The sequence below is a fragment of the Scyliorhinus torazame genome, chromosome 2 (assembly GCF_047496885.1).
Source record: "Scyliorhinus torazame isolate Kashiwa2021f chromosome 2, sScyTor2.1, whole genome shotgun sequence".
Taxonomy (NCBI): Eukaryota; Metazoa; Chordata; class Chondrichthyes; order Carcharhiniformes; family Scyliorhinidae; genus Scyliorhinus; species Scyliorhinus torazame.
This window is the reverse complement of record NC_092708.1, coordinates 170,521,978-170,546,156: the sequence shown is the minus strand read 5'-3', so window position 1 is coordinate 170,546,156 and position 24,179 is coordinate 170,521,978. Positions and strand designations below refer to the sequence as shown.

The following is a 24,179-nucleotide window of genomic DNA, read 5'->3' as shown; positions in this document are numbered from 1 at the left end:
CACGATTCAAACTTCACATTTCTATGTAAGGTGTTGGGCGTATTTACTGGGGTGTTTCTTGATACCCTGTTATCCAATGGCAATTTGCCGTTGTTTTTGGCCTCAGCAAGGAACGCCCTGTTGAGGCCACACTTACGTTGTTTCCTGCACTGGTTCGATCAGGGCGGATCTTTTGACCCCCCCTCAGCAGACCCACTGCTGCCTCTGGACCCCTCCGCCCCTTCCCCCCCCTCCTCACTGCACCCAACATACCTCTTCCGACCTCCTCGAGACTCCCCCCACTCCACTTGTTATGGGCATAGCAGTCTCGGGCCCAACCCCTGGCATTGGGTGGCACTGCCATGGTGCCTGGGTGGCAGCACCAAGGTGCCAGGCTGGCAGTGTCAAAGTGCCCAGGTGGTAGCGAGAGTACCAGGGTACGATCCTGCCCAATGCTTGACCACCTGGAGTCTCCAATGACCTGATAGAACCCCCCCCCCCCCCCCCCCCCCGCCTCCAGCTGCCATTACAACTGGCCTACGTTTGTGTAGACCAATACTAATCAGCATTCTGGCGAGGTCTCCCATAGGGGGCGGTGAAGCCCGAGTGCCCGGAGAATCGACCAAATGCATATTTAAATGAGCCCAACAGTTCATTTAAATATGCATATCTGGATCATGCCAGTGAGGGCAAGATCCAGATCGGGCATCTTGCAAGACTCCGCTAAATCTTGCAAGACATTTTGAGCGTCACGAATCTCGCAGGAGACCTCTCGTGAGTTTCATCGTTATTGCCCCGACACCAAGTCGGGCGCGACAAGCCGTCGAATCACATCCGTTATCTCTGTATTCTGATGAAAATTGTTTGGATGGCAATGCTATCTCAGAGCCCCGGCAAAGTGCTTTACCTAATTGGTCTCAGCCATCATTCAAGTGTAAAAGTGGAAGATTAGAATATTTGATGAACTTAGCAGCTGAGAAAGAAATGGAAGATGTGAATAACTATGAATGAAGATCCCTTCACCCCATTTGAAATCAGAGCTGGTCAATTCCTCAGCTCTCAGTGAAATTGTCTGGCCTCCCCGCAGTGCGTTGGCCAACAACAGAATCTTCTGGTCCTGCCCCGTCAATGGGATTTCCTGTTGGATCCATCCAATGCTGCCAGGGAAGAGGCAGCAGGGTGCATCGTCATCAGGACCGGAAGGTCCCACTGTCGGGAACAGCCAGAGGTTCTCGCCCTTGATATGTATTGAAAGGTGGCAAAAACATTTTAAAGTAAAAATGTAAAGATGGTGAAGCCAAGCTTCACTCTTCACACAGCTTCAAAGAAATATGATTCCTTTGAACTTAATATTGTGGATGATCAGCTGGATTTCTGTGTTTAAACGCTTATGTAAGGAGGGATCATGTAGTGAGGCATTATGGGCGGAGATGAGGAATAAGAAGGGTGAAATCACAATGTTGGTAGTGTATTATAGACTTCCTAACAGCCCGCAGGAGACAGAGGAGCTGTTGTGTCGACAGATACTGAAAAGGTGTGAAAAAAGCAGGGTAGTTGTGATGGGCGATTTTAACTTCCCCCATATTGACTGGCAATCCCTGACAGCCAGGGGCTCGGATGGTGAGCAATTTGTTAGATGTGTCTGGGAGGATTTTGAAACAGTATGTTGACAAGCCAGCCAAGGAGGGGGCCATTGGTATTGGGAATGAGCTAGACAAGGTGATTGATGTTTCAGTGGTGGAGTATTTTGGACTTAGCGACAGTAATTCCATAAGATTTCGAGTAGTCATGGATAAGGACAAGAGTGGGTGAGGGTATTTAATTGGGCCTTGGCCAATTACACCCAAATTAGACAGGAATTGGGGAATGTGGTTTGGGAGCGGCTATTTGAGGGCAAATCCACTTCTGACATGTGGGAGGTTTACAAAGGCCAGTTGATTGAAGGGCAGGACAGGCATGTCCCCGTAAAAATGAAGGATGAATGGCAGGATTCAGGAACCATGGATGCTAAAGGAAATTGTAAGCTTAGTCAAAAGGAAAAAGTAAGAAGTATTACAATACCGGGTAAAAGTCCAACCTGGAATCATTAGCTCTCGGAGCGCAGCTCCTTCCTGAGGTGACTCACATTTAAGCGGCATCTAGGTGGATACATGAATAGAGAGGAAATAGAGAGATACGGACCGAGCAAGAGCAGAAGGTTTTTCTTTAGTTAGGGCATTGTGATCAGCACAGGCTTGGAGGGCCGAAGGTCCCGTTCCTGTGCTGTACTTTTCTTTAATTGCTGGATTTACTGCGGATGCTGTAGCCATGTAAAATGGCTGACTCCCAATTAGAATGGCCAAACCCCGATTTAAAATGGCGAACGGAAGAGGCTGATGGGAAAATCAGCCAACAGGACTCAAACAGACAGCTGCAGGTAAAACAGTGTATTCGCCTCTGGAGAAGCCAGACCAAACTGATACCTGCAGCCATCAACATAACAACACCCCAGCAATCTGCATATTAAGCAGCCATCCCCGGGAACAATTGCTACAAATTAGTAACACAAAGCCAACCCAGACCTTTCGGCGCCAGCAGGAGCTGACACAAAGTAAGGTAAACGACCACCCTTCGATCAAGGAATCGCTCCAGTATTGGAGAATATCGAACCAAGTGATTGGGACCAAGTCCAATCACTTGGAACCAGGTACAAGGTCCTCCCCGAGAGGCGGGAAGCCCCTGGGGACTATAAGAATAGGGGCCAAGTTCAACTCGACCCTTCTTCTCCTCTCTGCACCCTTCGAGACCCTTGCTGAAAGAAACCGTAGGTTTTACTGCAACGATCGCTACCAGATAGACACTCCTGACTATCGACCTGTACCAGCTTTTGAATCCCGCAGGCTCAGAACCCATTCGAAAGACAATTCATTTCCCTGACTTGGTGGGCCATTTCCAAAGTTAAGTATTGGCCTGTTAGTGGTAGGTAGTAGCTTAGAAGTAGAATTATTGTGTGAGTATTAATTGCTGTATATAATAAATGAGCGTTGATTTAACTCTTACTAAGCGGTGTGTTGCATTATTAATCATTACTTGGACTTGAACCACGTGGCGGTATCAGAAAGATACCTGGTGACTCATGAGCAAAGGTGACAGAATTAGAGCAAATAAACTAAGGTTAAAACGAGCAACAATGCTGGAATATGAAACCAAAGAGAAAATGCTGGAAAATCTCAGCAGATCTGGCAGCATCTGTAGGGAGAGAAAAGAGCTAACGTTTCGAGTCCACTTGACCCTTTGTCAAAGCTGTAATTTTCTTTGTTCTCTTTGTTCTTTGTTCTAATTCTACCGCCAACCAAGCTAAAGCTTGCCTGGTCTTTCCAAAGCAAGAAACATGACTTTGACATCCAAATGCCAAATTACAGATGGTGGGATTTCTGCACCCCCTCCACCGCTGAATGTTTTGCAATGTCAACGGCTTTTTCCATGACTTGCACAGAGGTTGCCATTGGCAGGACTGGAAGATCTCGCCAGCAGGAAGGGCCAGAAAATTTAAGCCATTGCAGATTATTAGTGTGGCATCTTGGAAGGAGTGGCGACCATCGAGCAGAGTCACTATAGACCTATTTATTATGAACAGAATAACTATGTACTGAGAATGATAATGATCATACCATTCCTACAGAGCAGAATGAGGCCATTCGGCCCATCACGTCTGCACCCACCTTCAGAAGGAATACCCTACAAGGCCCAATCCCTGCCCTATCCCCGTAACCCCACCTAGGGGAAATTTAGTATGGTCAATCCAGCCAACCTACACATCTTTGGACTGTGGGAGGAAACTGGAGCACCCGAAGGAAACCCAAGCAAATACAGAAAGAATGTGAAAACTCCGCACAGTCACCCGAGGTTGGAATCGATCCTGGGTCTCTGCCGCTGTGAGGCAGTAGTGCTAACCACTGTGTTACCATGCTGTAGCCATCTAAGATGGCCACCTGCAAAAGGACCATGGGAATTATGACCAACCCAGGACTCAGACAGATACACAGCCCGTGTGTATCTAAAACACAGGTAACCAAACCTGATCGAAACCCCCGCTCTTTTGCATTTTAATGGCCCATTTCCCCAGGACAACAGAACTCCAATCAAGCCACAGACTGATCGGCGCCACTCCTCTTACTCAGAAAGCACAACTGCCAAGGTCAATGACCGCTAAGGACCTGCCCAGCTACCAAGGCACCTGCCTCTTTATTGGCCGAAATCGAAGACAGTGTTCAGAGCCCTGTTGAACTATTGGGTCCAAGGTTAAGGACCGCCCCAAAGATCGTGAAATCCAAGAGGGATAAAAGAGGACACAGCCATGTGTTCTGTCTCTTTTGGATCCGGCCTGTGCCAGCCCAATTGCAGCAGGAACAGCCAGCTAAGTTCAAGACCAACGATCGTTACCTGACGTATGAGCCCAGCAGAGACAGAGCCACTTTCTTCGAACCAACCAAGTGAAATCCAGATAAAAGCCTTATCCATTTACACAGTGCCGGTCGCCCTGAAGTTAAGTGTAGGTTATTGTAGCTGATAGCTATAGTTTAACTCGTAGTAGATATTGTGTTTGCATGTTGAGATAACTCTTGTGTATGTAAATAAACCATCTTTTGAACTAACTAACTGGTTGTGTGGTCATTTGATCGATGTAAAGGAAGGCTTGTGGTTCACTAAGATAAATAGAACTACCCACAGTATTGGCGACGCTGTTGGGACCGAAACAGAGCAACATTATTGGCGAAGTCTGACGGGACTCAATTAAAAGTGACTTAAGAACCCACAAACTTTGAATCCAATTGCGAGAAAGGGAAAGAACCACAAGTGCAAGTCCCATATCGACCAAATAACCAAATTTCGGAAGTGTGTACCAACCCGCATGCGTACCTAACAGGAAGAGTAAGGTAAACTCGTTCGAATTGTGTACAACTATCGAGGGATTGTGAGCCGGAAAATAGCTTAAGCCATACCCACTGTTCAAATTGCCGCCTTATTCCCCTGTCCCAAACTAAAAGTAGAGAAAGAGATAAGAGAAGTAATGGCCGCTAAAGCAATGGAAAGATTGATGAATCCACAGGAACCCGAGGTCGCAGTGACCAACAGAGCAGAGCAATGCCCCATATGGGAGGAAGAGTTAAGGAAATACTTAAAGGGGAAAGGATGGCCCCTTTGGTCGAAATTTTGCACTAATGATGAGTCAGGTCCAGGAAAGATAGGACAGACTTGGTGGGAGAACCTAAGCGAGATCCACAAGAAAAATGAAGGGAAAGTCAGAAAGCCGATGGCAATAGTGTCCTGTTTGGCACAGTTGCGAGGCACAGAGGAGGTTGTGAATACGCTCCATAGGCAGTTAATTGAGATGGAAGAAAAGAACAAGGAAAACAGTAACGAAAGCGAGAAGCTAATTGAGCAACTCCGGGAACAGTTACCAGCTAAGGATAAGGAAATGCGCACATCAATCTTGTCTAGTTCACCTTAGTAGCTTCCAGACCCAGTACGATAAAGCCTACCAAGGTACATAGCGCGCAGTCCTGGTAAGAGAGGAAACAGAGCAACAGGTCGCCCAGTTTGCTAGCAAATGCGCAGATTTAAAAGCAGCTTTGAGAGCACTCTACAACTCCACTAAGGAACAGAGGCAAAGTACCCTTGACCATGCTAAATGCCGACAGAAGATAGAAAAGGTACAGTAGCTACTCTCAGTACAGAATGGCTTCAGGTACACTTTCGGACAGGATTTAGATGAGGAAGATGCTCCCAATTGGCAAGAGTTAAACAAAAGCGCCCAAAGATACGTAGAGGACACGGGAAATAAAAATCGAGCCACCCACGCCCCAAAAAGAAAAGCACCCGCAGCACCGACTGCACAGGCAGCACAGACCCCCAATCACAATTCGACCCCCATGAATCCGGTTACCACACAACGCAGGTCATCGGATCAGGATGAGCCTGATATCATTTACGCCACCCACTATCCATAAACCAATCAAGAGAAGCTTGCACGAAAATTAATCCATTCCAGCCCACCGCAGACCCACACAGCTTCTTTGAGGAGATATGCGAATAAAAAGTTATGTGCAGCCTAGACGAGAGAGAGGAAGGAAAGCTAATAGTTATGAGCCTGAGCCAGTCCGTAAGGTCAGCTTTGCCAGAACCTCAAAATGTAGCAGGAGGAACCCTACAGGAAATGAAAACAGCCGTATTAGATGCCATTGGGTATAACAAAGGAGATCAAGTCGAGGGTTTAAATCACTGCAGGCAAAAGAAGGGAGAACATTCAACTGCATTTGCAGGTCGCCTATGGATTCATTTAATGGCAGTCTACGGATAATTGAACCGAGTACACCTAAATGAGGAGGACACCACTAAATGGTCCCGCACCTTAGTCTCGCATGCCACAGCCGCAGGTCAAAAGGCTTGTGTAAACTACAACCCCGCAGACCACACACACAATGAAGTTTGGGTACTTAAACAACTTTCTAGAGCATGGGAACAAACCCTACACCGACAGACAGATCAGGACGAGATAGAAGCAAACATTCACCCAGTTAGGACTAGCCAGGACCCAGCATGGATAAACGAGGGTAGACACGAGGGACAGCACCCCAGAGCACAGGCACCACGAGGTTATTACAATTGTGGCCACATAGGACATTACGCCCGCGATTGCCGACAAAACCCCCCCCGAACCATCAACGAGACCAGCCACCAAACCCCTCACGTAGGAATAATGTTAGGCCCATGCATAATGTTAGCGCCCGTTCAGACGACTTAGCGTTTAACTCCACAGATAGACGATGTTCGGACTCCCCAACTTGGGTCTGTGACACACGCTGGGACAAATCAGGCAGACCAGTAGTTACAGGCACAGTCCGGGGACACAGGAGGATCCCACACCACTTTAAACTTCTCCACCATGTTTCAACAGGACAAATGGCCCACCACAGACACCATCACCCTGAGTAGATTCACAGGCCACATGCAACAAGGATATATCACAGCTCCCGTACCCATTCAGATAGGGAACATTAGCACTAAACACCCCGTCGTTTTAGTTGACTGACCTCAAAATGCAAAGCACATTTTAGGCATTGATTTTATGAGCTCCCATAACCTTTTGTTTGACCCAGTAAACAAATGTGTCTGGCGAATGGCTAAAACAGCTAGGACTCCCGCTACGCTCACAGTAGGGGATTATGAAAACAGGGTTTAATCCGCAAACAATTAGTGCAGACCAGACAATTAGAGATGTCCTCATAAAACACAAAACTTTGTTCGCACAACACAAACACGATTGTGGGAAGATCCCAGGTACAGTAAATATTTCAAGTCTCGATCCAAAGCAGCCAAAGCAATACGGTTTCCCACAGCAAGCCGAGGGTGAGATTTCGAAGGTTATTTACAGTTTGTTAGACCAAGGAGTTATTCGACCCATAGCTTCCACAAATAATACCCCAATTTGGCCAGGTAAAAAACCCTGATGGTTCATGGCGACTAACGATCGAATACCGAAAACTTAATAAGGTAACCCCTTTCGCAGCCCCCACCGTTGCCATGAGTCCCACGACCATGCTTAAACAGGGAGTACAGGCAAAGTATTTCACAGTGCTGGACATCAGCAATGGCTTTTGGTTCATCCCGTTAGACAGGGCCTGCCAGTATAAATTCGCATTTACGTTTCAAGGGCAGCAGTACACGTGGACATGTCTCCCACAAGGATTCCATAACTCTCCCTCCATTTTCCACCGACAATTGGCCAATGGACTTTCTAAATTTTCCCGACCCGAATGCCTAATACAATATGTAGACGATCTGCTCTTGCAAATGGGCACAAAAGAGGAACACATAGAGCTCTTATCGGAATTACTAGGCTTACTGCGATCAATCGGATGTAAGGTTAGCCCCCAAAAGGCCTAGATTTTCAAGGAAAAGGTTATTTAGGCACCATCATCACCCACGGGAAGAGAGAAATTGAGCAAAAATGAATCGAGTCCATCGTTAAATTGCCCCTGCCCCAAAATGTCACTGCACTCCCGTCATTCCTAGGTTTGGTAGGATATTGCAGAAATGATATAGATGGTTTTGCCACCAAAGCAGCCCCTCTCTCAGAGCTCCTTAAAAAGAATGACCCATGGGAATGGCTTCCACAGCACACAGGCGCCATTGATGATTAAAAATGCGCCCTAGGCTCAGCCCCCGCTTTACAAGTTCCAGACCCAAACTTGCCCTATGCCATCGAAGTAACAACCACCGACCGAACCCTATCAGCAGTACTCCTGCAAGAACAACACGATCACTTAGGGCCTGTAACCTATGCCTCAAGAGTATTAGCTTGCAGTTTATTAGGGCAGTAAAGTACTTTGCGTAAATCACAGGCCTCAACCCAGTCACGATCTTGATCGAGCACCCCCCCACTCAACTATTACTAGACGGTAGATTAAAGGACGGTTCAGTCAGCCAAATCAGAGCAGCTCGCTGGCCACTACTGTTACAAGGCAGGGACATTATGGTCACTCGCACCAAGACCCACACATTTCTGGCCGATAATCTCCAATATGCAAGGACCCCACATGGGTGCCAGATCATAGCAGCCCCACACCACACAGGACCCAGCCACGACACCCACAGGCAGGCAGTAAGGCACAGGATTCCCGAGCCACAGGAGATACTTAAAAAATTTATGTAGACGATTCGTCCACAATCGAAAATGGAGTTAGAATTACTGGTTGTGGAATTTAGGTGGAAGACACGCAGGGACGCCCACTAGAAGGGATCTCTTTAAAATTGTCTGGCCACTTAGGTTCACAAGCAGCAGGAATCGCAGCCATAGCCTATGTAATTCAGCGCCCCGAGTCTTTTCCAACTCCCACAGACATACACTCGGACAGCCTGTATGTGTGCAACAGCTTAACAGAATTCCTGCCCCTGTGGGAATCTCGAGGTGTTGTTTCAGCCGATGGAAAACCCCTACCCTCTGCCCCGTTGTTAAAGCACATTCTCAAGACAGCCTAAGATTGCACATACGGTATCATTAAAGTAAGAAGCCATCATCGCTACTCCCCACCCGGTAATGTAAAGGCAGGATCACGCCATGGTCACTTCTGGCAGCCATCCGAAAGCGAACCGATACACTCAGTCCAGGTTTCCCAGACCAATATTAAGGATCTATCCCAAGCCCAAAAAACACCCGCAAACAGGTTTTAGACGGCAACTTCCCAGCCCCCATGATAAATGGAAGGATGCACTGACTGTACAGGACGGCATAGTTTTAAAAAACGGAATATATGTGGTCCCCACTTAGGACAAAAAACAGCTCATTTACCAATTTCATGACGGACACGGACATCAGGGATAGACAATACCATTGCCCATTTAAGACCTTTATATTGGTGGTCCGATTTAAAAAGCGATGTCACCCATTATGTCGAGAATTGCCTTATCTGCGCTCAGAACAATACCGAACGTTACTCAAAGAAAGAACAATTACCTTACCGGCGGGACAAGGCGGCGCGGGCGGGCTCCAGGGTCCTGGGGGGGGTGCGGGGAGATCTAGCCCCAGGGGGTGCCCCACGGTGGCCTGGCCCGCGATCGGGGCCCACCAATCCGCGGGCGGGCCTGTGCCGTGGGGGCGCTCTTTCCCTTCCGCCTCCGCCACGGTTTCCACCATGGCGCAGGCAGAAGAGACTCCCTTCACTGCGCATGCGTGGGAAGCTGTCAGCGGCCGCTGATGCTCCCGCGCATGCGCCGCCCGGAGATGTCATTTCCGCGCCAGCTGGTGGGGCACCAAAGGCCTTTTCCGCCAGCTGGCGGGGCGGAAATTCGTCCGGCGCCGACCTAGCCCCTCAAGGTTGGGGCTTGGCCCCCAAAGATGCGGAGCAATCCGCACCTTTGGGGCGGCGCGATGCCCGTCTGATTTGCGCCGTGATTTGCGTGACCTGTGTGTCACTTCAAGTTGACACGAGCCGCTGGCAGCAATGGCATTGCCATTATAATCTAATAGCTGGCAGGCTGATGGGAGGATGGCTGGTTTGACACAAAGGCTTTGGAAGTCTGACCGCGCAATGAGATTGTCGGAGGCACCAGTGTCCAGGCGGAATCGTATTTGGGACCGGTTGACCGTATGGGTGGCACACCACTCATCGTCTGGACCGATGCTGTATACTGATAGAGTCTGGATTCTTTGCTTCGGGGACACCCTGTTTTTTGTAACGATACTGACTCGAAAAGGTGCCTTCGGGTCCTCGGTGTCAATATTGGGCAGTAGGTCCGCATCGGACTCGGTGACCCTGGGTTGAATGGCCCGGACATTCCTGCGAGGCTGGCCAGAGCGATACGAATTGGCAGGCCGAGCTGATCTGCATAAAGCAGCATAGTGGCCAAGTTTGCCATATCTCAGGCATTGTCGGGATTTGGCAGGGCATTGCTGCTTTAAGTGGGCGGAGCTACAGTTGCCGCACGTTGTAGCGTCAGTACGTTCGCTGCGCCACCGCGCATGCGCGGTGCGGCCGTACGTGGTGCGAGCCTGCGCCGTACGTTCGTCAATGTTGCCGTTCCCTCGTTCGGTGCGCACAAGCACGGAGTCCGTGAAAACCGTGTGAAATGGCCGCCCTCATCCAGGCTGAGGCCCTGGAGTTGCTCCATTGCTTGGACCCATTCTACCTCGTGGCGACCTTGCGCGCCGTTTCAGCCACTTGGATGTGGGAATACCGACTAGTGGCGTGTTCGTGCAGCACGCAGGTTTCGATGGCGGTCGCTAGGGCGAGCTGCTTTACCTTGACGAGCTGCTGGCGTAGGGGGTCCGACTGGACACCGAAAACAATCTGGTTGCGTATCATGGAGTCGGAGGTGGGCCCGTAATTACAGGATTGCGCAAGGATGCGGAGGTGGGTGAGAAAGGACTGGAAGGTTCATCCTTACCCTGCAAACGCTGTTGGAATACATAGCGCTCAAAACTTTCATTCACCTCTATGTTGCAGTGAGTGTCAAACTTGAAGAGGACCGTCTTGAATTTTGAGGTGAGAGAATTGAAAATGTGGATGGCATATTCCCCGGCCGTGGATAGGAAGAGACCGATCTTCCTGGTGTCCGAGGCATCTTCCTGGTCTGTGGCTTCCAGGTATAGCTTGCAGTGTTGTTTGAATATCTTCCAGTTGGCCCCCAAGTTACCGGTGATGCGGAGCGACGGCGGCGGGCGGACGCTGTCCAATTTGCAGGATGACTGAATGCTGGTGGAAGGCAGATCACTTGCAGGTAGGTCTAAGAAGTTCTAATATCCCTCAACTCCTGGTACCATGTTGTGTTGGGTGTTCTGGATCCGTTGAACACATACAGGCCACCAATACTTAAAATAGTGCAACACTATTTTATTAAGTTAGAAACTGTTGAACATACTTTCACTGTGGGTTAACATGATGTTAGATTAAACTAAAGACCTATGCCTGTCGAAACAGTCTATGCACTCAGCACATGGTGAGGATCTGTGCTGTAAGCTGTAAGCTCTGTCCTTGTAGGAGGCTGCATCCCGAATGAGTGGGAACTCTAATGCCCCCTGTCTTTCTAGTGAGTGTGCTCTAACTGGTGATTGGCTGCGGTGTTGTGTGTGTTGATTGGTCTTGCTGTGTGTCCATCAGTGTGTGTGCATCTGCACCATGATATACTGGTGCATATCACGACAAACAGTTGACATGTTAGCGTGGTGGAATGGTGTGTACGGCCGTGCCCAACCAGTTCCAATGGGCTACATGGTGCCCCAGTTGGCACCGTGGTCTCTGCCCCGTATGTTCCCCCCCACCATCCCCACACCCCTGGCTCATTGGCACCTCGAACCATGGGGGCCTCTGGCCCTGATGCCCATCCCTGGAGCATTCAGTTGACACTTCCCATGCTAATGTATGCTCTGCGGCACCCATCTGGTGCCCCCGTAGGGGCTTCAATGGGCGTAGTCCTTGGGTGGGCCACCCAGCGTGGGGGGGGGGTGTATGGCGTAGGGTGGGGTGCAGAGGCCCTGGAGAATACTGGATTGGGCCTGCTAATGTTGTGAGAATGGTTTCCCAGTAGGAGCACAAATCAGTTCCAATTCACCTGCGGCGGGAGAACATGGGGCGGGATTCTGCATGCTGCCGCACCAGTTTTCTGGGAATGGGATTTCTCATTGTGGGCAGCCCCATGCCGCCGTGAAATCCCCGGGTGTGAATGCGCTGCCGGTGCAACGGAGAATCCAGCCCATAGTCTCCAAAATGGAGAATCCTGGCCACTGTACAGGATGTTGAGGGAAATAATGGTGGAAATTGCAATTGTACTGGCTATATTCATCCAATCTTCCTTAGATATTGGAATGGTGTCAGGAGTCTGGAGAATTCCTTAACAAATAAAGGATAAAAACTATAAGCTAGTCAGTTTACTCTCAATAGTGTGCAAACGGAGGGCGGCACGTGGCACACTGGGACTACGGCGCTGAGGACCCAGGTTTGAATCCCGGCCCTGGGTCACTGTCCGTGTGGAGTTTGCACATTCTCCTCGTGTCTGTGTGGGTTTCACCGCCACAACGCAAAGATGTGCAGGTTAGGTGGATAGGCCATGCTAAATTGCCCCTTAATTGGAAAAAAAACAATTGGGCACTCTAAATTTATAAAACAAAATAGTGCGCAAACTTTCATAAACAATAATCTGGAACAAACATTACAATGACTTGGAGAAATATGGATTAATTAAGGAAAGACACACAAAATATGTTGAAAGAAAATTGTGTTTATCTATCTTGTACCAGCATAGAATTATAGAATTTACAGTGCAGAAGGAGGCTAGTAGGCCCATCGAGTCTGTACTGCCCCTTGGAAAGAGCGCCCCACTTAAGCCCACACCTCCACCCCATCCCCGTAACCCAGTCACTCCACCTAAACTTATTGGACACTAAAGGCAATTTATTATGGCTAATCCACCTAACCTGCATCTCTTTGGACTGTGGGAGGAAACCGGAGCACCCGGAGGAAACCCACACAGACGTCGCGAGAACGTGCAAGCTCCGCACAGACAGTGAGCCAAGCCGGGAATCGAACCTGTGACCCTGGAGCTGTGAAGCAACAGTGCTAACCACTGTGCTACCATGCCGCCCACACCAGTGTGCGACAATGCCGCCCAACTTTTGTCCTTTGAAGTAACGGAGATGATTGATGAGAGTAATGTGGGTTGATGTTTTCTAGAAGGACTTTCAAAGGGTGATTGATAAACTGCCGCATGTTAAGCTGCCAGTAAAATTGAAACTGATGGAATTATTGGGAAAGTGGCTACATTGATATAATGTTTTGTTTTCTTTAAATATAGAGTACCCAATTATTTTGGTTCCCATTAAGGGGCAATGTAGCGTGGCTAATCCACCTAACCTGCACGTCTTTGTGTTGTGGGGGTGGAACGCACGCAGACACAGGGAGAATGTGCAAACTCCACACGGACAGTGACCCAGGGCCGGGATTCAAACCCGGGTCCTCAGCGCCGTAGGCAGCAATGTTAACCACTGTGCCACGTGCCGCCCCCGCATTGATATAATGTTGACTGAGTGACAGGAAACAAAGTAATATAAGGCGGGAACCGGAAGTTCACCCGCGGACTTCTGGGAAGCCCCCCCCCCAACCAATAAATTCTGGTGGAGGGGAAACCCGAGACACTACACGTGTAGTGTCTCCCACCCACCCTCCTCCTCTAACCTAATAATAAGACCCATTGGTGTGAGGTAAGTGCCATATTATATTATTATATATATATATATTTTTTAAAATTTATTTATTAACCAGATCTTGGTTGGAGGTTAGAGGGATGGCAGGGAAGGGAGTGCAATGTTACTCCTGCAGGATGTTTGAGGTGAGGGATGCCGTTAGTGTCCCTGCTGATTTTAGCTGCAGGAAGTGCAGCCATCTCCAGCTCCTCCAAGATCGAGTTAGGGAACTGGAGCTGGAGTTGGATGAACTTCGGATCATTCGGGAGGCAGAGGGGGTCATAGATAGCAGCTTCAGGGAATTAGTTACACCAAAGATTGGAGATAGATGGGTAACTGTAAGAGGGACTGGGAAGAAGCAATCAGTGCAGGGATCCCCTGCGGTCGTTCTCCTGAGTAACAAGTATACCGCTTTGGATACTTGTGGGGGGGGTGACTTACCAGGGGTAAGCCATGGGGTACGGGCCTCTGCCATGGAGTCTGTCCCTGTTGCTCAGAAGGGAAGGGGGGAGAGGAGCAGAGCATTAGTAATTGGGGACTCGATAGTCAGGGGCACAGATAGGAGATTTTGTGGGAGCGAGAGAGACTCACGTTTGGTATGTTGCCTCCCAGGTGCAAGGGTACGTGATGTCTCGGATCATGTTTTCCGGGTCCTTAAGGGGGAGGGGGAGCAGCCCCAAGTCGTGGTCCACATTGGCACTAACGACATAGGTAGGAAAGGGGACAAGGATGTCAGGCAGGCTTTCAGGGAGCTAGGATGGAAGCTCAGAACGAGAACAGACAGAGTTGTTATCTCTGGGTTGTTGCCCGTGCCACGTGATAATGAGATGAGGAATAGGGAGAGAGAGCAATTAAACACGTGGCTACAGGGATGGTTGCAGGTGGGAGGGATTCAGATTTCTGGATAACTGGGGCTCTTTCTGTGGAAGGTGGGACCTCTACAGACAGGATGGTCTACATCTGAACCTGAGGGGCACAAATATCCTGGGGGGGAGATTTGTTAGTGCTCTTTGGGGGGGTTTAAACTAATGCAGCAGGGGCATGGGAACCTGGATTGTAGTTTTAGGGTAAGAGAGATTGAGAGTATAGAGGTCAGGAGCACAGATTTGACTTCGCAGGAGGGGGCCAGTGTTCAGTTGGTGGTTTGAAGTGTGTCTACTTCAATGCCAGGAGTATACGAAATAAGGTAGGGGAACTGGCAGCATGGGTTGGTACCTGGGACTTCGATGTTGTGGCCATTTCGCAGACATGGATAGAGCAGGGACAGGAATGGTTGTTGCAGGTTCCGGGGTTTAGGTGTTTTAGTAAGCGCAGAGAAGGAGGCAAAAGAGGGGGAGGTGTGGCGCTGCTAGTCAAAAACAGTATTACGGTGGCGGAGAGGATGCTAGATGGGGACTCTTCTTCCGAGGTAGTATGGGCTGAGGTTAGAAACAGGAAAGGAGAGGTCACCCTGTTGGGAGTTTTCTATAGGCCTCCAAATAGTTCTAGGGATGTAGACGAAAGGATGGCGAAGATGATTCTGGATAAGAGCGAAAGTAACAGGGTAGTTATTATGGGAGACTTTAACTTTCCAAATATTGACTGGAAAATATATAGTTTGAGTACATTAGATGGGTCGTTTTTTGTACAATGTGTGCAGGAGGGTTTCCTGACATAATATGGTGACAGGCCAACAAGAGGAGAGGCCACATTAGATTTGGTTTTGGGTAATGAACCAGGCCAGGTGTTAGATTTGGAGGTAGGTGAGCACTTTGGGGACAGTGACCACAATTCGGTGACGTTTACGTTAGTGATGGAAAGGGATAAGTATACCCCGCAGGGCAAGAGTTATAGCTGGGGGAAGGGCAATTATGATGCCATTAGACATGACTTGGGGGGGATAGGTTGGAGAAGTAGGCGGCAAGTGTTGGGCACACTGGATATGTGGAGCTTGTTCAAGGAACAGCTACTGCGTGTTCTTGATAAGTACGTACCGGTCAGGCAGGGAGGAAGGCGTCGAGCGAGGGAACCGTGGTTTACCAAAGAAGTGGAATCGCTTGTTAAGAGGAAGAAGGAGGTCTATGTGAAGATGAGGTGTGAAGTTTCAGTTGGGGCGCTTGATAGTTACAAGGTAGCGAGGAAGGATCTAAAGAGAGAGCTAAGACGAGCAAGGGGGGGACATGAGAAGTATTTGGCAGGTCGGATCAAGGAAAACCCAAAAGCTTTCTATAGGTATGTCAGGAATAAAAGAATGACTAGGGTAAGAGTGGGGCCAGTCAAGGACAGGGATGGGAAGTTGTGTGTGGAGACTTAAGGGATAGGCGAGATACTAAATGAATATTTTTCGTCAGTATTCACTCAGGAAAAAGAGAATGTTGTGGAGGAGAATGCTGAGACCCAGGCTATTAGAATAGATGGCATTGAGGTACGAAGGGAAGAGGTGTTGGCAATTCTGGACAGGCTGAAAATAGATAAGTCCCCGGGGCCTGATGGGATTTATCCTAGGATTCTCTGGGAAGCCAGGGAAGAGATTGCTGAGCCTTTGGCCTTGATTTTTATGTCATCATTGGCTAAAGGAATAGTGCCAGAGGACTGGAGGATAGCAAATGTGGTCACTTTGTTCAAGAAGGGGAGTAGAGACAACCCCGGCAACTATAGACCGCTGAGCCTCACGTCTGTTGTGGGTAAAGTCTTGGAGGGGATTATAAGAGACACGATTTATAATCATCTAGATAAGAATAATATGATTAGGGATAGTCAGCATGGCTTTGTGAAGGGTAGGTCATGCCTCACAAACCTTATCGAGTTCTTTGAGAGGGTGACTGAACAGGTAGACGAGGGTAGAGCAGTTGATGTGGTGTTTATGGATTTCAGTAAAGCGTTTGATGAGGTTCCCCACGGTAGGCTATTGCAGAAAATACGGAGGCTGGGGATTGAGGGTGATTTAGAGATGTGGATCAGAAATTGGCTAGCTGAAAGAAGACAGAGGGTGGTGGTTGATGGGAAATGTTCAGAATGGAGTTCAGTTACAAGTGGTGTACCACAAGGATCTGTTCTGGGGCCGTTGCTGTTTGTCATTTTTATAAATGACCTAGAGGAGGGCGCAGAAGGGTGGGTGAATAAATTTGCAGACGACACTAAAGTCGGTGGTGTTGTCGACAGTGCGGAAGGATGTTGCAGGTTACAGAGGGACATAGATAAGCTGCAGAGCTGGGCTGAGAGGTGGCAAATGGAGTTTAATGTAGAGAAGTGTGAGGTGATTCACTTTGGAAGGAATAACAGGAATGCGGAATATTTGGCTAATGGTAAAGTTATTGGAAGTGTGGATGAGCAGAGGGATCTCGGTGTCCATGTACCTAGATCCCTGAAAGTTGCCACCCAGGTTGATAGGGTTGTGAAGAAGGCCTATGGAGTGTTGGCCTTTATTGGTAGAGGGATTGAGTTCCGGAGTCATGAGGTCATGTTGCAGCTGTACAAAACTCTGGTACAGCCGCATTTGGAGTATTGCGTACAGTTCTGGTCACCTCATTATAGGAAGGACGTGGAAGCTTTGGAGCAGGTGCAGAGGAGATTTACCAGGATGTTGCCTGGTATGGAGGGAAAATCTTATGAGGAAAGGCTGATGGACTTGAGGTTGTTTTCGTTAGAGAGAAGAAGGTTAAGAGGAGACTTAATAGAGGCATACAAAATGATCAGGGGGTTAGATAGGGTGGACAGTGAGAGCCTTCTCCCGCGGATGGAAATGGCTAGCACGAGGGGACATAGCCTTAAACTGAGGGGTAATAGATATAGGACAGAGGTCAGAGGTAGGTTCTTTAAGCAAAGAGTGGTGAGGCCGTGGAATGCCCTACCTGCAACAGTAGTGAACTCGCCAACATTGAGGGCATTTAAAAGTTTATTGGATAAGCATATGGATGTTAATGGCATAGTGTAGGTTAGATAGCTTTTGTTTTTTGACTTCCCATGTCGGTGCAACATTGTGGGCCGAAGGGCCTGTTCTGCGCTGTATCGTTCTATGTTCTATGTTCTATGTAAATTTAATTTTATCCCTACTATCTGAAAGTATTCCCAAAAAATATAGTGAGGGCCAATTGTGATGTTGAAAGTTTTGATCAGGTCACAGGTGAGCCAGGAGGGGGGAAAGCGTTGTGAGAAGGGGTGAGAGGCAAAAGTGGGGGAACAATGGTTTTCCCCACAATTACGTTTCAAACTCTGACAGGGGCCTTGATGCTTCTTCCCTTCAGCCACACTTTCGGAACTACAGAAAGAAAAGAAAATGTGCATGAGCACACCATAGATACTCAGAGCTGACCCCAGCATTGTCCCACCAGTGTCTCTGCTTCACATTCAGCACTGCTGTCTCAGACGAGGAGGAACTCCCAAATCCAATTGATTGTCGTATAACAGCCAACAGTTTGGGGACCCCTGCATAGGCAGTCAATTCATCAACATAGTACAGTGCAATAAAGGGCCCAGGGAGACAGAGTAAGGAGGGCCTCAGGAAACACATATTCACCCTTTAGCGAATACGAACATTGTAGTAAAATCTTAGCTTTCCTTGTTGGGCTTGGAGGAATACTCATGCTCCATTAGCTGAGGCTGAATGCCTGGTTAGCTGATATTTTCTTCTCTCTCCCTCTAAACTACTGCCTGGCTCCCAATCATGTAATGATTTTGACGTTCTTGAACTTGTTGCAGGAAATCCTCCTGCCGCTGGCTCCTGTATAGTTATTCCCTAACCTCACACTAGCTACTTCTACAATCTCTCCAAGATACACAGGCAATGGGTCTGAACAGAACAGTTGTTTCTTGCTCTTATATCCATTAAATCATGAACGGCTGATTTAGCACACTGGGCTAAATCGCTGGCTTTGAAAGCAGACCAAGGCAGGCCAGCAGCGGTTCAATTCCTGTAACAGCCTCCCCGAACAGGTGCCGGAATGTGGCGACTAGGGGCTTTTCACAGTAACTTCATTGAAGCCTACTTGTGACAATAAGTGATTTTCATTTTTCATATTCTCTGTTGCTCCCTGTCCCAAATCAGGCCTGACTACCTGTAATCATCACAATTCAGTACTTAAATGGTGTAAGTGCCTAGAAAGGCACTGAACAATACTAGTAAGATTGGGAAAGTCACAGAGCTACACATATACATCTTACCGCTTCCTTGGTATTGCAGACACAGAGTTTCTAACTGCATGAAGCTGATCAACTCTGGACTTCTGATGGAATTGAAGTGATAAACTTTCCTTGTTTTGGTGCATTGTCTGAGTCTCATTCTGTAAGAAGCAAAATCTGATGATATGTTGTTTTATTATGCATTTCAACAACTGAAAGGGTGGTGGAAGCAGATTGAATAGTAACCTTCAGCAGGGAATTACATGGAGAACTTATTGGGGGAGGGGGGATTTTCCAGGCCTTCTCGCCACTGGAATCTTCTGGTCCTGTCGGGTGCCACCAGCAAGGTCAGCATTTGTTGCCCATCCCCAATCACAATGGCCTTGCCAACTTGCTTTAAATCCTAGCCCTGAGGATTTGTCAGGCTTTAGCATCATAATTTTCTTCATTCCTATTACTTTGCTTCAGTTAATTTGAGTGAGTCCTTGCCATTGGTTCAATATTATTTCCTTGGGATATCTGGCATGTTGACCTCTTCCTCATTTGTAAAAGCATCAATATTTTGCTTCCAACTCTTCCTTATTATCATTGACAACATCGCTAATCAGGTTGCAGCGGGTTCACTATACTCTTGAACAATATCTTTTCCCCTAAAATAATTGTAAAACATTTTAATTTTGAATTGCTATCTTTTGCAAATGATTTTTAATAATTATTTATTTTGTAACTCACCTGTTTTGTCACCTTTGCTTTTCCTTGTATCTTTCCCGGTCACCAGTATCATTGCTCTGATTCTAGTTTTGTATGCAATTTCTTCATTTTAATATTGCCACTTACCTCTTTATTTATCACTGGATTTCTTTTATTGACCTATAGATGAAAAGGAAAAAGTTGGAATTCTGGAAAAATGCGGAGGATTGTGCGTAATTGGATAACTTATTCAAAGAACACAGTGGAGTGGGATGAATCATAGTCTGCATTTTGTGATTCAATAACTCAAGGTCACATTGCTGTTTCTGAGCTTGAGGATGTCACCTCTGGTAACGGAATTTGCCATTAAGTCAAAATTATGTTATATTTCAGTCACCCAGAGCCTCTTTCCTCCTTCACTGATTCTTGTTTGGTTAAGAATCCAGCTCCCCACTTCCCACTTTAGAACAAACTTTCTAAAAACGACTTTGATCACACTACCACCTGACTTTCTCTTGTCCTGTTTCTTGTTCCAATATGGCTTCAGGTAAACTGAACTTGTTAAAATATGAAAATGAGTCTGGACTGGAACAAACAACACCCCACAACATTGCTGAGTATGCACTGTAAGAAACGACACCCCTCAACACTGCAGTCATAATATCATGCACCAATAGATTCAGAAACAACTTATTTCCCGCTGTTACCAGACTCCTGAATGGCCCTCTTATGGACTGAGTTGATCTTTTGAAATATCTTCACTACAGTTGTAGCACTGTACTCCGTATGCATAAATGAAGTTGGTTGTGGTGGTTGGAGGTCAATCATCTGAGCTCCAGGACATCAGTGCAGTAGTTCCTCAGGCCCAACCATCTTCAATTGCTTCATCAATGCCCTCCCAATCATAAGGTCAGAAGTGCTAAAAGTTCTACAGCCTTTGGAGAACAATCTGAAAGTAAAACACACAGGCAATTATGCATCAGCCATTATGTAGACTGCTGAAAATAAAGCACATTGTTCTGAAAATGTACATCTGCATCTTAATCAGTTTTACAGTCAGTTTCAGCACTTACGCTGAACTATTGGAAACATACCTGGTTGAATGTGTAATGCCAATTCTTCAGGAATGTCAGTGAAAGCACTGTACAGCATCGGAAACACAATGATTCCAATGAATTGTTGCCTTTTCCACACAACAATTAAAATGAGACGGAGGCAAAACGCATTCAGTGATACACAGGTGCGTTAAAATGGTTCTATTTAGTGTATGTGACATGTGTTTTGCTGTTTTTGTGCTGAGTTCAAACTATTGCAATCATTAAATGACAAAAGGACAGTCCAGGGAGGCAATTCTGTCCAACATATAAATACCAAGCTGTGTGAAGTGGTGAAGCACAGTCAGTAACTCAGCTAAAACTCTGAGCTCAAAATGGGAAAGGCAAGGATAAATCAGAGTTTATATATTGTATTAGATTTCTTCATAGCCTAATTTGACAAGTTATTAATTTACAAACCTGTGACTTTTTCCACAGATTATCTTTTACGAGGACAGGAACTTCCAGGGTCGGCACTATGAGTGCAGCAGTGACTGTGCTGACCTGTCCCCTTACTTCAGCCGCTGTAACTCCATCCGTGTTGAGGATGACTGGTGGGTGATGTATGAGAAACCCAATTACATGGGATACCAGTATGTTCTGAGCAGGGGGGAATATCCTGACTACCAGCGCTGGATGGGATTCAATGACAACATCAGGTCATGTCGCTCTTACCCACATGTAAGTTGCTTTCAGTGATTGTTATTTTGTATCCAAATTAAGCCTTAGGTAATGATCAGTGTGCTGAATATTTAACTTTGTGCACATCAGCTCTGAAGAGCCATTAGGATAAAAGCAAATTACTGCGGTTGCTGGAATCTGAAGTGAAAGAGAAAATGCTGGAAAATCTCAGCAAGTCTGGCAGCATCTGTAGGGAGAGAAAAGAGCTAACGTTTCGAGTCCGATGACTCTGTGTCAAAGCATCAGCTGTTTTGACAGGTCTGATTTTAACTTTGGCCAGTGGTGGTTAACAGACAGTGAATTGTCTACCTGTCAAACATCCAGCCTGATTTACCAATCCACTGACAAGTCTTTCTATCACTGCTTGAAGGTATCTTTATAATTTGTCAGACGCTGTTAAGTTGTGCGAGATGGACCTTAAGTTAATGGTTGTGCAAGCTGGGGTTACGTCTGGGTGTCATGTCGACACTCTATTGCAAAATCTGGTATAATTGGATGCATTTATTGTCGATGAATTAAATATTTAGAACTGAAATCCATATTGATGCATTGATATTGCCGAAAGTAATGAAATCATCGACAGATAGACTGAGGTATGATTGGCAATAATATGGTGACAGACACATGTGTACTCACTCTATCTTATTGTAAATGTTTAATACTTTTGAGGAAAGAGAAAGCTTTCCCACGCAGAAAATCAGAGAAATAAGCGTACCTCAATAGGAAACAGAAATACATTCAGATTATTACTGATATTGATAAACCTCTGTCTGTGTGCACCAACTAATATCAGCCCTGTGCACTCTTACACACACATCACTGATTAACTGTTTAAAATTAAATAGGAGCTGCTTGTTGGTAACAATCTAAAAGATAATTAACCTCTTGAATCGATGTTAATAAATTATCTCAGCTTTGTTCTCATTGTTGATGTCATCACCTGGGCTCCATTATATTCCTTCCTTCACAATGTTTATCTTTTACTGCATAAAATAAATGTATATTTATTATTTAATCATTAATATAATCTTATTTCTATCACAGTACCGAGGTGGAAACTACAGAATGAGGATTTACGAGAGGCCTGACTTTGGAGGAAAGATGATGGAATTCATGGATGACTGTCCATCTGTCTACGATCGTTTCCGTTACCGTGACATCCACTCCTGCCATGTGATGGACGGTTACTGGACCTTCTATGAACATCCCAACTACAGAGGCCGACAGTACTTCATGAGACCCGGTGAATTCAGGAGATACAGTGACTGGGGCGGTTTCAACTCAACTATTGGATCTTTCAGACGCATGAGGGATTTCTAGTTTTTCATTGTAAAATATGATCTTACTTTATTGAATCAGCTGTCAACATAATAAATATTCTCTATTACACTGTCATCTTGTTTAAATCACATAAACAAGAAACTGTTCAAAGCAGTGTGACTTTTCAGGTGGGCACCTGCACAATTTCTCACCACAGTGATCTCAGGTTTGTGATTATCATTAAAATGAAAAAATAGAGAAGCAGCAAAGGTGTGGACTGATCCTCCAGAAAAACTGGGTCGGTGCCAATCCTCTGCTGATTTTATTAAAGTTTGTGCAGTCAATAGGACATTATCTAATTTCTCTGGGTACTTCAGGTACTTTTTTGCTCGACATAGTGATCTGTTGGTGGTGGGGAGTGGGTTTGGGAACTTGATGGGTGGCAGGTGGACCTGATGCCAGCAGTGAGGTGGTAACGTATCTTTGCAGCTCGGTGGGGCTCGTTGGCCTTCTTCTGACATTGGGTGGAGCTCCTCCTTGTCCTGCTGCCTGAACTAACAGCAGCTGCCACAGCCTCCCAGGCAGCATTGGTGACCCTGCTGCTGGTCCTCCAACCTCCTCGGGAGAACAGGATGTCACGCCTCTCATTCACAGCGTTGAGAAGCTTGGCCAGGTCGACATCGCCAAAGCCAGGAGCAAGTCTGCGCGCTGCCATACCTGTATGGTGACTGGAGTGAGTGGTGAGGAAGCACTTAAAAATAGCTCCCCCTTGTTAGTGATGAGGAGCTGAGGCAGAAAATACAACTGGTTAACTATTAGCTAGTTCCTGAATTCCCACTTTAACTTGCCTCTGTAGTTTTAGCAATACAGCCCCCCACCCTACAGGTTTTCTGGCCAGGGAGATAGTGCATACAGCAGCATTTTGGAGCTAACTAGCTGGATCTTTTCTCTGTGCTGCCAAAATTAAAACGGAAACCTTGTGACTGGGACCCTGAACTGCATACCAGTGGGATAATATCCAATCACCACCTGTAACCGTGCAGAGCACAGCCCTTTGGGTCAATTCATTGGCCACCGGCAAAGCAATCAAACCGAATCCTAACCCACATCTCTCACTGGTGCCTCCAAGTCTGCATCTCGTGTTTAAACCAGCAAGTGATCTCACCTTAAACTACTGGATTCTTCTACTGAACTAAAGACACAGGCTGATTGCCTTAAAGATACATGTCCATTAACCATCTGTGGATCAAAATATGAATGGCAAAAAAAACGAAAGGGGGAACAAAGGGAATAAGCATAAAGATTCCTTACAACCTCAATTGGAACCCAAAAAGTGGAAGTGAAGTGACTAAGATGTAAATGATTTAAAACTTCCACTCCAGGTGATGGGCAGTCAGTGTCTTTAAAAGGATGGAATTCATGTGATTACTTCCACTCCTCTACCCTTCTGTCGTAAACCATCCTCATTACATCAAAATATTTATTTTCTTGGCTTCCTCAACATAAACAAAAACATTGCCCGAAAACTTGCTGAATCTTTCATCACATATGTCTGTGAGATAGGTTCTAGGGTGTCCATTTCACTGCTAAATACAATGTACATTTATATTTTATATCTCTCTGAATTACTTTCTCAACAATTGCAATGTGGTTGTTACAAA

At 46.8% G+C, this 24,179-nt stretch overlaps 1 protein-coding gene across 1 annotated transcript; it reads left to right on the top strand.

Moving 5' to 3' along the window:
- The first annotated feature begins 1,596 nt into the window (after positions 1-1,596).
- LOC140406920 (gamma-crystallin S-1-like) lies at positions 1,597-22,645 on the top strand. Its single transcript, XM_072494776.1, has 4 exons — positions 1,597-1,783; positions 20,608-20,723; positions 21,016-21,258; positions 22,303-22,645. Exons 1-4 carry the CDS (start codon positions 1,597-1,599, stop codon positions 22,576-22,578), a joined length of 822 nt encoding a protein of 273 aa, XP_072350877.1. The 3' UTR covers positions 22,579-22,645.
- Positions 22,646-24,179: the final 1,534 nt, after the last annotated feature.